At 38.9% G+C, this 18,439-nt stretch overlaps 1 protein-coding gene across 1 annotated transcript in view; it reads right to left on the bottom strand.

Moving 5' to 3' along the window:
• Nucleotides 1-18,439, bottom strand: part of rab6ba (RAB6B, member RAS oncogene family a) — a 140,595-nt gene that overhangs the window by 3,409 nt on the left and 118,747 nt on the right. The window contains exons 6-7 of the mRNA XM_073851408.1: nt 16,214-16,307; nt 8,357-8,423 (exon numbers count right to left, since the gene is read on the bottom strand). Of these exons, the coding sequence (XP_073707509.1) occupies nt 8,357-8,423; nt 16,214-16,307 (161 nt within the window). The remainder of the gene's footprint in view (nt 1-8,356; nt 8,424-16,213; nt 16,308-18,439) is intronic.

The following is an 18,439-nucleotide window of genomic DNA, read 5'->3' as shown; positions in this document are numbered from 1 at the left end:
ATGAAATAAAATCCCACAGGACAAAGTGAAATTCCATTAAAATAAATCGGAATGTCCAATAGGATTCTAAGAATGAAATAAAATCCTACAGGACAAAGTGAAATTCCATTAAAATAAATCGGAATGTCCAATAGGATTCTAAGATTTAAATAAAATCCTACAGGATAAAGTAAAATTCCATTAAAATAAACCAGAATGTCCAAAAGGATTCTAAGAATCAAATAAAATCCTACAGGATAAAGTAAAATTCCATTAAAATAAATCAGAATGTCCAATAGGATTCTAAGAATGAAATAAAATCCTACAGGGCAAAGTGAAATTCTATTAAAATAAATCAGAATGTCCAAAAGGATTCTAAGAATCCAGTAAGATCCTAAAGGATAAACTGAAATTCCAATAGGATTTTTTGACAAGGAAATATATCAAAACCTAATTTTTATTAGTAATATGCATTGCTAAGAACTTCATTTGGACAACTTTAAAGATGATTTTCTCAATATTTTGATTTATTTGCACCCTGAGATTCCAGAGATTTCAAATAGGCCAAATATTGTCATATGCTAACAAACCGTACATCAACAGAAATATATTTATTCAGCTTTCATAAAATGTCTCTCAATTTAAAAAGAAATTAACCCTTATGACTGGTTTTGTGGTCAAGGGTCACATTTTTATGCGTTTATTGTGTAACTTTCGACTGCCAGCAAAAGGGAACGTGTGCCATCTAGTGGTCTTCATTTGAAATGCGTTTCTTGCGAAGTCTCTCTTTCCATGCCAACATAATATAATCTCATTTAAATGAATGTTAACTGGTTTTATCCTTGTTCAGTTATACCAGCTGCTCCTGGCTTCTCCGACTCTCAGAAATGTAATGTGCTCATGTTTGCATTCATGAACAAATGTCGAAGTGGCGAGTGGTGTGATGAGTGCGTGTGTAGTTTGGTTAATGGCGTCCGCGTAAAATGATTTGTTTAATTAATTTCATTAAATCTGTCGCATTAAGCCTCATTCATATACCTGTATAATATAATACCAAATAAGAGCTTTAACTGGAAGCACAGTGACTGAGGACAGACCATAACCTTGGCTGAGCTGAGCTTTCTGTCTTTACCACAAACGAGAGAGATTCTGATGCTCTGCTTCTGTCATCTAATCAAGTTTTTTTTTCCGCCACAGTCCATGTGTTCACGGCTCGCTACTAAAACGGGCTCTACTGTATTTCCCCAAAGCACAATAAAGGTATACTGTATGAATATTAATTGGGTCACACAGACGTTGCTCTGTAACCTCCCGAAAGCAAATAACGTTATACATATTCATTAGTCATGACTTTCCCCATAGTATGTTGTTATTTAGTGAATTAATTAGCACACATCCCAAAACGTTTCAGCCACAGCCAGTAAGATCAAAACGTCACAACACTTAATTAATATTAATGGCAAAAAACTTGGTACTTGTATTGTGACATAGTAAGGGAGAGTTCACTCAAAAATTTTAATTCTGTCATTAATTACTCACCCACATGCCCTTCCAAAGTCTTCCTAACACAAAGATATTTTTGATGAAATCTGAGAGCATTCTGACTCTGCATAGACAGCAACAACCCAGTTTAAGGTCCAGAAATGTAGGAAATCCTTTAAAATCTTTACTTTATTCTAGTTTGCACCAATTGGTCGTACACTGAAGCATCTCTGAGTGGATAATGTTGGACATGTGCCTGTGAGTCTCGTGAACACCAACATTTGTTTACAGGAGCAAAGGAAGCAAAGTGTCCTGACTTTAGCAAAGGAAAACCAGTCCCCTCTTGGTTTATATCAAAATCCTCCAACATTTTTCTTTACAAATCCTCATTTTGTACCTGCGCAACGCCGACATCATATGTCATCCGCCCAGAGCTGCTATTTTTCATACAAATATGCATCGATTTGCTGTAGGAGGCCTTTATTCACCCCCCGGAGCCATGTGAGGCACTTTTTATTATGGATGGATACACTTTATTGGACCTGCTTTGGACTCATGAAGAGTAACACCTGCTCATCTCAATGATAGAGCTTGGGAGAGCCAGGATAATTATTAATATAACTCTAATTGAATTCATCTGAAAAAAGGAAATTCATATACACTTAGGATGCCTGGAGGGTGAGTAAATAATGGGCTAATTTTCATTTTTGGGTGAACTAACCCTTTAAGTTTGCTTTAAAAATCTCGAACTACAGTTGTGAAGTTTGAAAATGGGAAATGTGTAAATTGTGTTAAAACTTTAACATTTGCTGTAACAATAATAAGCGTACTGACCTAATATAGTCAATGGTCAAGCTTTTTTTTATTCTTTTTCATTTTTATGGTGGACATCAATGTCTGGACATCCTAATAAGTTTAAATCTACTAAAAATCATGTTCCACAACACTATATTTTCAATATGGAGCAGGGATACATCGTATAACACTGGATCAACTTTAACATAATTTTATCGCGCCTCCAAACAAAGTTATACCTGCAGGCATCAAATTGGGAATGAGGGGTTTGGATACTGCATTTTAAAGTTGTCTCACCAGCATCAGGGCACATGATCAGATTGCATTTCAAGCTATAACATTCTCTTCAAATTATATTTATAGACATAACTGTATTTATTATGAATTCTACTCAACACAAGTGGATCCAGTTTTATACCTTTCTTATGTGTTTATGGATACTCAGTGCTGTAATATCTCAATAGCTCTTTGCTACTATGACTGCACACATGCAAACATGCACCCCATGCAGATAATAAACACCCCCCCCCCCCAAAAAAAAAAAACAGAAAGGAATAAAACCTTGCGTCATTCAAACTTACTGAATTAAAAATGTATCTATTCTACTGCAAAAATATTCACACAGATAATAAAGAGAGAAATGTTTCTTGTTACCATAGCAATAGACTTTCCACCGCCACTAATAACAAGTGACTGAATGTGGCAGAAAACGTAATGAGAGGAAAATACATTAGCCTCAGAGTGGAGCAAGGCCAGTATTTGAATTTCATGCTGGAAATGACATGAATGAGTAATCGAGAAGTGTATTACCCACCAAAACCTCACCTTTGTAAATGAGACTTTACTTTGTCAAACAAATGAGACAAAAGAAATTAATATTAGCTATCAACTGACACAACTGTGCAGTGCAGATCTCAGAATAGTACAGATCTATGCTAATCAACAGCTGTTGCACAATGACCACTGCATACTTTAAAACTTTCTATTGTCAGTGCATTAGAACAAAATATTTTCTCTTAAAGGAGTAGATTACTTTCAGAACAAAAATTTACAGATGTACTCACCCCCTTGTCATCCAAGATGTTCATGTCTTTCTTTCTTCAGTCGGAAGGAAATTATGTTTTTTGAGTAAAACATTTCAGGATTTCTCTCCATATAATGGACTTCTATGGTGCCCCTGATTTTGAACTTCCAAAATGCAGCTTCAAAGGGCTCTAAACGACCACAGCCGAGGAAAGAGGGTCTTTTCTAGCAAAACGATGGGTTATTTTCTAAAAAAAAAAATTTAAATACTTTTTAACCTCAAATGCTCGTCTTATCTAGCTCGGCAAGACGAGCGTTTGAGATTAAAAAGTATATAAGTTGTAAATGTTTTTAGAAAATAACCAATCGTTTCGCTAGATAAGACCCTTCTTCCTCAGCTGGGATCGTTTAGAGCCCTTTGAAGCTGCATTTAAACTGCATTTTGGAAGTTCAAACTCAGGGGCACCATAGAAGTCCATTATATGGAGAGAAATCCTGAAATGTTTTCCTCAGAAAAACACCATTTCTTTACAACTGTAGAAAGAAAGACATGAACATCTTGGATGACAAGGGGGTGAGTTCATTATCTGTACATTTTTGTTCTGAAAGTGAACTACTCTTTTTACACTGTCTCAAGGATGTACAGAAATATAATTAGAGTTACTACTGGATTACTCTACTTCCAGAATAAAAATTTGCTGATAATTTATCAGCATGTCATCCAAGATATTCATGTCTTTCATTCTTTAGTCGCAAAGAAATTAATTTTTTTGAGGAAAACATTTCAGGATTTTTCTCTATATAGTGCACTTCAATAGAGATCGGATTTAATGTTAAAAATGTAATTGCAATGCAGCTTCAAAGGGCTCTAAACGATCCCAGCTGAGGAATAATGGTCTTACCTAGCAAAACGATTGGTAATTTTCTTAAATAAATTAATATTTATACACTTGTTAGCCACAAGTGCTTGTCTTGTCTAGCTCATGTGTACTCTGTACACTCCAGTTCAATGTACAGTCGTGGCCAAAAGTTTTGAGAATGACACAAATATTAGTTTTCACAAAGTTTGCTGCTAAACTGCTTTTAGATCTTTGTTTCAGTTGTTTCTGTGATGTACTGAAATATAATTACAAGCACTTCATACGTTTCAAAGGCTTTTATCGACAATTACATGACATTTATGCAAAGAGTCAGTATTTGCAGTGTTGGCCCTTCTTTTTCAGGACCTCTGCAATTCGATTGGGCATGCTCTCAATCAACTTCTGGGCCAAATCCTGACTGATAGCAACCCATTCTTTCATAATCACTTCTTGGAGTTTGTCAGAATTAGTGGGTTTTTGTTTGTCCACCCGCCTCTTGATTGACCACAAGTTTTAAGATCTGGGGAGTTTCCAGGCCATGGACCCAAAATTTCAACGTTTTGGTCCCCGAGCCACTTAGTTATCACTTTTGCCTTATGGCACGGTGCTCCATCATGCTGGAAAATGCGTTGTTCGTCACCAAACTGTTGTTGGATTGTTGGAAGAAGTTGTGAGTGAGCCCACTCCCTTGGATGAGAAGCAACCCCACACATGAATGGTCTCAGGATGCTTTACTGTTGGCATGACACAGGACTGATGGTAGCCCTCACCTTTTCTTCTCCAGACAAGCCTTTTTCCAGATGCCCCAAACAATCGGAAAGAGGCTTCATCGGAGAATATGACTTTGCCCCAGTCCTCAGCAGTCCATTCGCCATACTTTTTGCAGAAGATCAATCTGTCCCTGATGTTTTTTTTGGAGAGAAGTGGCTTCTTTGCTGCCCTTCTTGACACCAGGCCATCTTCCAAAAGTCTTGGCCTCACTGTGCGTGCAGATGCGCTCACACCTGCCTGCTGCCATTCCTGAGCAAGCTCTGCACTGGTGGCACTCCGATCCCGCAGCTGAATCCTCTTTAGGAGACGATCCTGGTGCTTGCTGGACTTTCTTGGACGCCCTGAAGCCTTCTTAACAATGCAGTGGAAAGTTTTTTTTCGGGATTAAGTTAATTTTCATGGCAAAGAAGGACTATGCAACTCATTTGATCACTCTTCATAACAGTCACTCTTCATAACATTCTGGAGTATATGCAAATTGCTATTATAAAAACTTAAGCAGCAACTTTTCCAATTTCCAATATTTATGTAATTCTCAAAACTTTTGGCCACGACTGTAGTTAGGGTATGTCAAAAAACTTTCATCTCCTTTTCTCCTCCAACTTCAAAATCATCCTACATTGCTTTTTTACCTTTTTTTTGTAAAGGGCGTTTGATCTTCTTTGCACGTTCTCTTTGTAACACTGGGTCGGTACTTTTGCAGTGATGTAGGGTGTTTTTTGTCATACCCTAACTATATTGAACTGGAGTGTACAGAGTATTCATGCGCATCGTAGAGTTAGACAAGATGAGCATTTGAGGTTAAAAAGTATATAAATCGTAATTTTGTTTTAGAAAATAACCAATCGTTTCGCTAGATAAGACCCTTATTCCTCAACTGGGATCGTGTAGAGCTCTTTAAAACTGCAATGAAACTGCTTTGTTGAGAACCATTGAAGTCCACTATATGGAGAAAAATCCTGGAACGTTTTCCTCAAAAAACTTAATTTCTTTGCAACTGAAGAAAGAAAGAGGTGAACATCTTGGATGACATGGAGTAAATTATCAGGAAATTTTTATTTTGGAAGTCGAGTAATCCTTTAAAGAGGCTTATGACTTATGACAGTTTGATGCATTCTGCTGAGACCCTAATATTTGAGAGTTGCATTAGTTGTAACGAAAGTAAAGTGGAACTTAGAGGCTGTCCATCACTGAGCAATTACAAAGGTCCGTGACACACAGCGACTGTCAATAAACTGTTTTATGACATGGGCTGACCTTGTGTCAGAATCTAGAGTCTGACTCAACTCATATGAGCCAGAGCTCTAAAGCCTGAGGGATGATGGAAAACTCTTGCAATACCACAGAACTGTAAACTCATGCTGCCTGCACACTGCGCCTCAAATCCTTGCACATTGCATTGTGTCTGAATCAGTGATTCTCAGCTAGTGGGATGTGATCTAAAAATGTGTGGTAGTTCTGTTCTTAGACAAGAAAAAAATGAATATGCCTGTAAGGATTAGTTCACTCCCAGAATAAAATTTACCTGATAATTTACTCACCTCTGTGTCATCTAAAATGTTCATGTCTTTCTTTCTTCAGTCAAAAGAAATTACTAAATAGCTTTAGAGATTTTTCACCATTTAGTGGACTTAAGTTGTGGTTGAAGGTCCAAATTGGAGTTTCAATGCAGCTTCAAAGGGCTCTACACAATCCCAGCCGAGGAATAATGGTCTTATCTAGAGAAACGATTATTCTCTCAGATTGTTCATTAAAAAAAAAAACGTAACCAGAAATCCTCGTCTTGTACTAGCTCGACCTCACACATTAAGTAATCACTTAAGCACAGCATAGGCAGTTATGAAGTTGGGGGAGAAAATGAGATTGAGTTTTTTTTACCCTACTTTTTTTAACCGAATTACACAGACAAAGAACAAACTGTGCGTGACATTTCCAACGTTTTTATCTGCATTGGACTTTCAACCTGTTTAGCCACCATTGAATACCACTATATAGAGAAGAATCCTCAAATGTTTTCCTCAAAAACCTTAATTTGTTTTCGACTGAAGAAAGAAAGACATGAACATCTTGGATGACATGGGAGTGAGTAAATTGTCAGGAAATTTGTTTACTCTGGAAGTGAACTAATCCTTTAATAACTATTTATAGTAATACATAAGGCAATACATATTTTTTGTTTTTGATGTCAAAGGTTATATATCTAGCCAAATACTATGATATTTTGGTGCAATTCAACAGATGAATTTAGAAGCAACTAAATTAGACTAATGCAAACTTGAATGGGTTGTGTGACACAACCTGATCCTCAGAAATCATTAACACAACTAAAACACCTCATTCTAGAAATGTTAACTTTTGGTTATAAAATAAAAACTAAAAAGAATATTCCTAGAAAGTTAGAAATTGGTTCCCAAAAGGGAACTTTACATTAACATTAGGAAAATGTTGGTTTGCTGCTTATTTGGGTTTCAGATTAGGGCTGTCACGATTCCACAATTTTAATTTGAGTACTCGATTTAAAAAAATCTATCCCCAAATTCGGACGAGAATCCATTAAATGCATTATTAGACTGTTTTCCAAGGCTGCATGCTATATTAAACTCATTTAAAAATCTTAATAAAGCATAATGCTATTGTGAATTCACAAACAGTACGATTTAGTTAAATAAATATGGTTTAATATATGCACTTTATTATTTACATGCATGTAGGTTATGTACATGCATCTCAGAATGATTCACAGTTTACAGTAAATGCTGCTCCACACAAACTGCTATCATTTATTACATGTGTGGAGCATCTCAAACTCTATCTTTGCATATGCTGTGAGTTTGTTTATTATAACGTTCATCTGGGAACACAATGTGCGGCATTCATCATCAGAATAATTGATAGATTACTCAATCACTAAAATAATTGTTAATGACAGCCCTACAGTAAAGACAAATGCAACAATTATTTGCATCTGATTTGGCATCTGCACCAGAACAAAAAACAGCTGTTCTTATAATACGATGAGCCTCACTTCAACTTCTACCTCTATTTATCATGCCTTGATCAGTTACAAGGCTTAAAACTCCCAAGTACAAATCTTTTATGACATGAAGGTCAGGAAATTTGTAGCACGCCCTCTTTTTGAAACATGTTGTCAAATGCACCTCTTTATAATTCTCTTTGGTAAGAAAGTATCTGTGCAAATCTATTTTTCTTCTATAGTATTATCTGAGATAAAGCAACAGTGAAGTCGAAGTATTGATGGAGCTGTGGGAGTACATGAGATGAAAAGAGGTCATCTGTAAGAGAACTGAAAGCCAGTCAGTTCTTGCTTATTTCAATACTATTAAATGTGAAGTGCAACAGAGTAAACTGATTACACAGCACACTACATTTAGACATTCGATCTGAATTGTTGAATTGTTTTGGTTTTGAGCTCAATGAAAGGATACTGCCTTCTTTGCTTGTCTCCTGCATGCTCTCCATTCCTGGAAGGGCAGCTGCCACACGTCGAAACAGCTGCAGGGGAAGGAAAGAAACGCTGTTAGAGACTTCAGCTGTGACAGTAACCTGAAACTTTATATAAAATGTTGAACATTAAGTCAGTGGGTAGTGACTCAGAAATGCTCTATTTTAGAATAACTGGTATCATTTTAAACAGAATCTATGCAACTGGGTGAAGTTTTGGACATAAGGACGAAAACTGTCTACACAGATTTTGTAGCAGGTTCAGCTGGTCACATGAATTTGCTGCATTGACCAACAGAACAATGCTCGCTTTAAAATACACTCTTAAAAATAAAGGTTCTAAAAGGGTGTTTTTGCAGTGATGCCATAGAAGAACCATTTTTGGTTCCCCAAAGAACCTTTCAGTAAACAGTTCCTAAAAGAACCATTCTGAAGAACATTTAAAAAATCTAAAGAACCTTTTTTTGCATTTAAGCTGATGGGCTGGTCTTAGCTGGTTTAAGCTGGTTTTAGCTGGTCTCCCAGCATGACTAGCTAAGGAAGTGGCCAAAACCCCTCTAAAACCAGATTGCTGACCAGCTATACCAGGCTGGATGACCAGCTAAAACCAGCCTAAGCTTGTTGGCTGGTCTTAGCTGGTTCAGACTGGATGTAGCTGGTTTTAGCCAGTCTCCCAGCCTGTCTAGGCTGGTCAGGCTGGTTTTAGCTGATTGTTCCAGCTGGTCTCCCAGCCCGACCAGCTAAGGAAATGGCCAAAACCCCTCTAAAACCAGCCTGCTGACCAGCTAAGACCAGACTGGATGACCATCTAAAACCAGCCTAAGCTGAATGGCTGGTCTTAGCTGGTTTAAGCTGGAAGTTAGCTGGTTTTAGCTGGTCTCACAGCCTGTCTAGGCTGGTTTTAGCTGATTATTCCAGCTGGTCTCCCAGCCCGACCAGCTAAGGAAGTGGCCAAAACCCCTCTAAAACCAGCCTGCTGACCAGCTAAGACCAGGCTGGATGACCAGATAAAAACAGCCTAAGCTGGATAGCTGGTCTTAAGTGGTTTAAGCTGGAAGTAGCTGGTTTTAGCTGGTCTCCCGGTCTGTCTAGGCTAGTCATGCTGGTTTTAGCTGGTTGTTCCAGCTAGTCTCCCAGCCTGACCAGCTAAGAAAGTGGCCAAAAACCCTCTAAAACCAGCCTGCTGACCAGCTAAGCCCAGGCTGGATGACCAGCTAAAACCAGCCTAAGATGGTTGGCTGTCCTAGCTGATTTTAGCTGGTCTCCCAGCCTGTCTAGGCTAGTCAGGCTGATTTTAGCTGGTTGTTAAAGCAGGTCTCCCAGCCTGACCAGCTAAGAAAGTGACCTAAAACCCTCTGAAACCAGCCTGCTGACCAGCTAAGCCTAGGCTGGATGACCAGCTAAAACCAGCCTAAAATGGTTGGCTGTCCTAGCTGATTTTAGCTGGTCTCCCAGCCTGTCTAGGCTAGTCAGGCTGATTTTAGCTGGTTGTTAAAGCAGGTCTCCCAGCCTGACCAGCTAAGAAAGTGACCTAAAACCCTCTGAAACCAGCCTGCTGACCAGCTAAGCCTAGGCTGGATGACCAGCTAAAACCAGCCTAAAATGGTTGGCTGTCCTAGCTGATTTTAGCTGGTCTCCCAGCCTGTCTAGGCTAGTCAGGCTGATTTTAGCTGGTTGTTAAAGCAGGTCTCCCAGCTTGACCAGCTAAGAAAGTGACTTAAAACCCTCTGAAACCAGCCTGCTGACCAGCTAAGCCCAGGCTGGATGACCAGCTAAAACCAGCCTAAGATGGTTGGCTGTCCTAGCTGATTTTAGCTGGTCTCCCAGCCAATCTAGGCTAATCAGGCTGGTTTTAGCTGGTTGTTAAAGCAGGTCTCCCAGCCTGACCAGCTAAGAAAGTGACCTAAAACCCTCTGAAACCAGCCTGCTGACCAGCTAAGCCTAGGCTGGATGACCAGCTAAAACCAGCCTAAGATGGTTGGCTGTCCTAGCTGATTTTAGCTGGTCTCCCAGCCTGTCTAGGCTAGTCAGGCTGATTTTAGCTGGTTGTTAAAGCAGGTCTCCCAGCCTGACCAGCTAAGAAAGTGACTTAAAACCCTCTGAAACCAGCCTGCTGACCAGCTAAGCCCAGGCTGGATGACCAGCTAAAACCAGCCTAAGATGGTTGGCTGTCCTAGCTGATTTTAGCTGGTCTCCCAGCCTGTCTAGGCTAGTCAGGCTGATTTTAGCTGGTTGTTAAAGCAGGTCTCCCAGCCTGACCAGCTAAGAAAGTGACTTAAAACCCTCTGAAACCAGCCTGCTGACCAGCTAAGCCCAGGCTGGATGACCAGCTAAAACCAGCCTAAAATGGTTGGCTGTCCTAGCTGATTTTAGCTGGTCTCCCAGCCAATCTAGGCTAATCAGGCTGGTTTTAGCTGGTTGTTAAAGCAGGTCTCCCAGCCTGACCAGCTAAGAAAGTGACCTAAAACCCTCTGAAACTAGCCTGCTAACCAGCTAAGACCAGGCTGGATGACCACCTAAAACCAGCCTAAGATGGTTGGCTGTCCTAGCTGATTTTAGCTGGTCTCCCAGCCTGTCTAGGCTAGTCAGGCTGATTTTAGCTGGTTGTTAAAGCAGGTCTCCCAGCCTGACCAGCTAAGAAAGTGACCTAAAACCCTCTGAAACCAGCCTGCTGACCAGCTAAGCCCAGGCTGGATGACCAGCTAAAACCAGCCTAAGATGGTTGGCTGTCCTAGCTGATTTTAGCTGGTCTCCCAGCCAATCTAGGCTAATCAGGCTGGTTTTAGCTGGTTGTTAAAGCAGGTCTCCCAGCCTGACCAGCTAAGAAAGTGACCTAAAACCCTCTGAAACCAGCCTGCTGACCAGCTAAGCCTAGGCTGGATGACCAGCTAAAACCAGCCTAAGATGGTTGGCTGTCCTAGCTGATTTTAGCTGGTCTCCCAGCCTGTCTAGGCTAGTCAGGCTGATTTTAGCTGGTTGTTAAAGCAGGTCTCCCAGCCTGACCAGCTAAGAAAGTGACTTAAAACCCTCTGAAACCAGCCTGCTGACCAGCTAAGCCCAGGCTGGATGACCAGCTAAAACCAGCCTAAGATGGTTGGCTGTCCTAGCTGATTTTAGCTGGTCTCCCAGCCAATCTAGGCTAATCAGGCTGGTTTTAGCTGGTTGTTAAAGCAGGTCTCCCAGCCTGACCAGCTAAGAACGTGACCTAAAACCCTCTGAAACTAGCCTGCTAACCAGCTAAGACCAGGCTGGATGACCACCTAAAACCAGCCTAAGATGGTTGGCTGTCCTAGCTGATTTTAGCTGGTCTCCCAGCCTGTCTAGGCTAGTCAGGCTGATTTTAGCTGGTTGTTAAAGCAGGTCTCCCAGCCTGACCAGCTAAGAAAGTGACCTAAAACCCTCTGAAACCAGCCTGCTGACCAGCTAAGCCCAGGCTGGATGACCAGCTAAAACCAGCCTAAGATGGTTGGCTGTCCTAGCTGATTTTAGCTGGTCTCCCAGCCAATCTAGGCTAATCAGGCTGGTTTTAGCTGGTTGTTAAAGCAGGTCTCCCAGCCTGACCAGCTAAGAAAGTGACCTAAAACCCTCTGAAACCAGCCTGCTGACCAGCTAAGCCTAGGCTGGATGACCAGCTAAAACCAGCCTAAGATGGTTGGCTGTCCTAGCTGATTTTAGCTGGTCTCCCAGCCTGTCTAGGCTAGTCAGGCTGATTTTAGCTGGTTGTTAAAGCAGGTCTCCCAGCTTGACCAGCTAAGAAAGTGACTTAAAACCCTCTGAAACCAGCCTGCTGACCAGCTAAGCCCAGGCTGGATGACCAGCTAAAACCAGCCTAAGATGGTTGGCTGTCCTAGCTGATTTTAGCTGGTCTCCCAGCCAATCTAGGCTAATCAGGCTGGTTTTAGCTGGTTGTTAAAGCAGGTCTCCCAGCCTGACCAGCTAAGAAAGTGACCTAAAACCCTCTGAAACCAGCCTGCTGACCAGCTAAGCCTAGGCTGGATGACCAGCTAAAACCAGCCTAAGATGGTTGGCTGTCCTAGCTGATTTTAGCTGGTCTCCCAGCCTGTCTAGGCTAGTCAGGCTGATTTTAGCTGGTTGTTAAAGCAGGTCTCCCAGCCTGACCAGCTAAGAAAGTGACTTAAAACCCTCTGAAACCAGCCTGCTGACCAGCTAAGCCCAGGCTGGATGACCAGCTAAAACCAGCCTAAGATGGTTGGCTGTCCTAGCTGATTTTAGCTGGTCTCCCAGCCAATCTAGGCTAATCAGGCTGGTTTTAGCTGGTTGTTAAAGCAGGTCTCCCAGCCTGACCAGCTAAGAAAGTGACCTAAAACCCTCTGAAACTAGCCTGCTAACCAGCTAAGACCAGGCTGGATGACCAGCTAAAACCAGCATAGATGACCAGCTAAAACCAGCCTAGGAGGAAGGAAGTTGGCAGCCTCATGTGACAGGAAGGAAGTCAATGCTTTTTTTTTTTTTTGAAATCCTTTATTTGGTTGTTTGCTTGCATGTCATTGAGACATAAAACATAGATAACATCTAGAAAAATACTTACTAAAGGAAAATGACAACTATGAACTGTGGCAACTATAGTTATATTTAGCTATATCACTGGTATTCCAAATTTTGTTTGGTTATTTCCTTTAACTGGTATACTTTACATGGAGTCAAAAATGCTTAAAATAGTCTAGCCACGGCCTTGTGTCATACTGTGCAGTCTTCTGGCAGCAAACATGAGCTGAACCATTTTTAAACCAGTAAAAAGGTGATTTAGAGAAAAGTGGACTTACTCTGGTGCATTGAAGCAGACCTGCTCTGTTATATATTGTAATAGAGATGAAGATCCGCAACTACTTCTTTTCAGAATCATAAATGTCACAGACTAAAACACCTGCTGACCTTTAAAGCGGACTCTGTGCAGAAGATGATAAAGGGACAGCAAAAAGCACTTAGTCTGGCTCTGCCTTCTGAAACTTGCGATGCATTGCTGGCATACCGCTTCTAGCAGGGCAATTAATGGCCCACCACACACCTCCATTACAGCCATCCTCTATAAAGGGCTGTTCCCAGAAGCCATATGAGGCTATACTGCAATGATATATAGCCACACTCACTCCCAATCATATCAAACAGGGCAGTTAGCTTATGTAGCCAACACCACCCCTCTCATTTCATGCCATCAATCACAACGGACAAGCCACAGGGAAATGGGACACACTGGGCCATTAAGCAGAGAGGGTCAGAAAAAAAAGACTCATTTTGTTAACTACCTTCAGGTCATTGTTTTTGACAGGAAAGACAAAGAGAACCATAATCTAGCTGGGACAAAAACAAAAGAACTCAAAACCATTCCAATTAAGAAAAACACAGACAGGCCCTGTTCCAAATGGAGCACTTAATGTTGGCTTACGGCTTCGCTACATGCGTCCATACAGTGTCACATTTGTCATTTTCCAAATCAGCTGTTAGCATAACTGTGTAAGTGTTAGCTAACATAACATCTTTTGCAATTTCAAGTTCTTTCTCATTCATCTTTCTGTTTCTTTTTAGTTCCCTGTCCTTGTCCTTAGTTTACTTCTATTACTAAATAGGGATAATCCATTAAATTCTATTGTTTTACATACCAATAAGTACATATCACTGCAGTTTCCAACAGAAATGAAAACTAGAGGCGGTAAAAAATAAAAACTTATTGTACTTATTTTTACCTATTGTAACCTTTGGCGCTATTTTATAAATGTTGATTAAAAAGTATTCCATTCACCAATGTTATGTGACTGAAACATAATTTTTTCCTCTTACGATTAGTCATAGCAACGGATTTTTGTGGGATTTTGCCTATATTTAATCAAATGTGACCTCTGTTAATTAAAAAAAACAAAACGTTTCCATAGCTGTTTTGCGAAATAATAATTTTTCGAATTGCCTGAAAAACCACCTCATGAGAGCGTAAAAATTCAATTAGCAATTTCAGTTTGCGCAATTTAAAGGGTATTGAAAAAACGTTCGCTTCACACACATGCAATAGTAAGATGGTGTTAATACATTTTCCTATGCAGTGACGTTAGCCAATCATAACAGTGGCCAATTACTGACAAGTATTAAAGGACCCGTCCCTTAAAACAAGTAGTTTTAGACAGATCAGATCAGAATGAGAGTTGAAAATGATAATTTTTTCCACATATTTGTTTTGTTTTTGTGCAAAAAAAAAAAATATTATCATTATAAGTAAACATCAAGGAACATATTAAAATAATGGAAAAATTCATGTCATGACCCCTTTAATTGAGAAGAGATCCCTGTTAACTGATGCGTGAAATATAGAAAGAAAATTCTAAATACTGAACTGAGGATGACGGGTTTATATAAATGTATTTCTGAGGGACTGTCTTCAGAAGAGTTTAGATGGCATTTTTTATCTGACCTCCGTATAATGTAGTATTTAAAGCACAGCATTGCTTTGTTTACAGTTTTAACCAAGAAATTGTTGTATAGCTGCTGTTTCAAAAGCGCCACCTGCTGTCAGAAAGTGAATTCAAGTCTCATTCTGCCAATCAACTGTTTTTGTTTAATTTAGATATGTTTTATGTAGCATATCACAAAGGAAAGGTCAGACCATTCAGATTTTGGTTTCATTTTTGAAATTATACAATCTAATTTAAATCAAAACTGCACATGCTATATGTAGCAGAATGTTGGTTTGGATTATACATACACACACTTAACTGCATGAAAAAAGCCACTGAATTTGTTTTCAAATTAAGACTGAGAAGAAAATGAATAACTTTATTAAACTATACTAAAGTCAGACCTTTTCGAAACTGAAAATAATGATCTTGCTATGCATCTATAATGAAACTTCATATTTTTACAAATTATAGCAATGAAACACTGCTATGCAACAAATGACTCTACTATTATTATTATCATCAAAACTTGTTGTGCATTGTATTATTTACACAAGAGTTCAATTTCATCCTGGAAAGGATCTGACACCCTGCAATTCTTCAATCAATATTTGAGTCATTATTTAGCAATTACCTCTGCGAGGTAATCAGTTTAACTAATGTTGCTGTTATTGGAGAAATAAATAAGAAAATCTCAGTATCGATCGTAATCTCAGATGAATGCAGTTCCCTGTGCCAGACAACACAGAATCAAACGTCTACAACCACACACACACGTGTAACAATGTGAAGGCTTGGAAATGATCTTAATTTGTAATGGAGACTGGAACAAGTCAGCTCCACATCTGGTGACAATAATACATTGTGTTAGAGATTTAGTGTCGTACTGTCAGTGTTGAGCTCCTGTGAAACAGTGATACATGGCTTTAAGAAAAATAAAGGTTTAGTGTCCAGTAGAGCTAATGGAACAATGTACAATAATACAGCTTCTTACTTTTAGACAGTAATAAGCCTTGTGTGTTTTGTCTAAGTTTCAATTTGTAATTGTAAAATGGAGAGTTCTGACCCTAAATTTAGATTTTGACTTTAAATGTAGCAAAGCGTGGTCATTCTAACAGAAGAGAGACAGGATGACTGAACGACTGGCGCAGTCTGTGATCCAGTCAGACGGAGCTGATGCTAACATACACAAACACACTCAATTTAGCCCACACGACACACACTGTGTGCTGTACGCATTTCCGGCTCTCAGAGACAGAGAAAACACAGCAGTGCTCCGCGTCACATCTGATCTCTCCCACCTCAGCGCTTAGTCATTCTGAATCATGCTTTCAACTGCACCTCAGAAGAGAAATCAGAACGAACGCAGAGCATTTCTCACACCCACATGCTGTGGCCGCTTTTTCCACTGACAGAGTGAGGTGTTGAGGTGAAACTTACCTGTTTGACGTTGTAGCCTGTCTTGGCACTGGTCTCGATAAACATCACACTCAGCTCCTTGGCCCGCTGCTCGCCTTCCTCAATCGTGATTTGCCTGTGAAATGGTTAAAGATTTTTATTCATGAGTTTGTTTATAGAATATTATTAAACTGTGATGACCCCTGCTGAAAAACCATGAGCTTCCACTCTGGTTTAGTGAAGGTCTGGATACTGCACCAGCACAGCCATGCTGATCACCAACAAAAAGATATTTCTGGTGGATACTGCTAATTAAGATAGTTCAGAAAGCCTAGTGGGGACCAAGCTTTTGCTGATTAGCAGGGCCCCTGTTGGCAACTACACCATTTTGCTGAAAAGAAAACACTAAACAAAAAACAAAGCAAAGAAAAACAAAACATGATGCAAAACTAAGCAAAGCTAAACAAAATGCGAAACAAAACAAAGCTAAACAAAAATCTAGTGTTAGCGTCAGTTCTTGCAGGTCACGTTAGTCAAGACTCTCAGCTAATCCATGTCTACCTATAGGGATGTGACACCTATCACAGCACTCATATATAAGGTCCTTCAGTTTATCACCAGCTTTATGCTGCTCAATAGCTAATTTCCCACCTCCATCCCCGACTCCATCTATTGTCTGTAAGGTTTCAGCCTTCTGATCCTCTAATTCTAAATGTACATTAAATTATTGAACCATAATGATTTCTGCAATACATTTGTTGTTCTTTTCTGTTTATCCTGGGGGATTATTACTGCTCTTCCTGATGTTATCCATGCTAGGCTGCATGGATGTGCAGGGAGATCTTGCCCAGAACAGAACCATACCGCCAATCCAAACTGTATGCTAATTGTCAGTCATCTTTGACGATAGTGGTCCTGACAGAACAAAAAACAAAGAGAAAAAAGCAAAGCAAAACAAAAAACAAAAAAACAAAGCAAAGCAAAAAACAAAAAGCAAAGCAAATCAAAACAAAACAAAGCAAAGCAAAGCAAAAAAACAAAAACAAACAAAAACACAAAGCAAAGAAAAACTAAAAAGCAAAACAAAAAAACAGCAAAATAAAGCAAAAAAGAAAGCAAAGCAAAACAAAAATAAAACAAAGAAAAGAAAAACAAACACAAAACAATGCAAACAAAACACAAAGCAAAGGCAAAGCAATACAAAAAGCGAAAAAAAAAAACCCTAAGCAAAGCAAATAAAACAACACAAAACAAAAAAGCAAAAAATCAAAGCAAAACAACACTGCAACGTTAAACAAAACACAAAACAACACTAATCAAAACAGAAAGCAAAACAAAAAACTAAGCAAAGCAAAACACAAAACAAAAAAGCAAAAAATCAAAGCAAAACAACACTGCATCGTTAAACAAAACACAAAACAACACTAAACAAAACAGAAAGCAAAACAAAAAACTAAGCAAAGCAAAGTAAAACACACACACACACACACACACACACACACACACACACACAAACACACACACAATTAAAGCTAAACAAAACACAAAGCAAAGCAAAAAGCAAAACAAGAAACAAAGCAAATAAAACAACCAAACAAAAAAAGAAAAGAAAAAAAAAGAAAAAGCAAAGCAAAACAAAAACAAAGCTAAACCAAAACACAAAAACACACTGCAAAGCTAAACAAAACAAAAACAAAGCAAAACCAAAACACAAAAACACAATGCAAAGCTAAAAAAACACAAAGCAAAGTAAAACAAAAACAAAGCAAAGCAAATAAAACAACAAAACAAAGTAAAGCAAAACAAAAAAGCAACAAAAAAAACACAACAAAAGACAAAACAAAACAAAAAAAGCAAAGAAAAACAAAGCAAAAAATCAAAGCAAAACAAAACACTGCAAAGTTAAACAAAACAGAAAGCTAAACTAAACAAACAGAAAGCAAAACAAAAAACAAAGCAAAGCAAATAAAAACAAAATAGATCAAAACAAAAACAAAGTGAAGCAAAACAAAAAAGCAAAACAAATAAAAAAAGACAAAGCAAAACTAAACAAAACAGAAAGCAAAAAAACAATAAAACAAAAGCAAATGAAAAAACAAGCAAAACAAAAACAAAGTAAAGCAAAACACAAAAACACAATGCAATGCAAAGCTAAACAAAACACAAAGCAAAACAAAAACAAAGCAAAGCAAATAAAACAACAAAACAAAAAACAAAGTAAAGCAAAACAAAAAAGCACAACAAAAGATAAAACAAAACAAAGAAAAA

This window comes from Garra rufa, chromosome 12 (genome assembly GCF_049309525.1).
Source record: "Garra rufa chromosome 12, GarRuf1.0, whole genome shotgun sequence".
Taxonomy (NCBI): Eukaryota; Metazoa; Chordata; class Actinopteri; order Cypriniformes; family Cyprinidae; genus Garra; species Garra rufa.
Note: the sequence above shows the minus strand (reverse complement) of the source record. Positions and strands in the feature narration are given on the sequence as shown.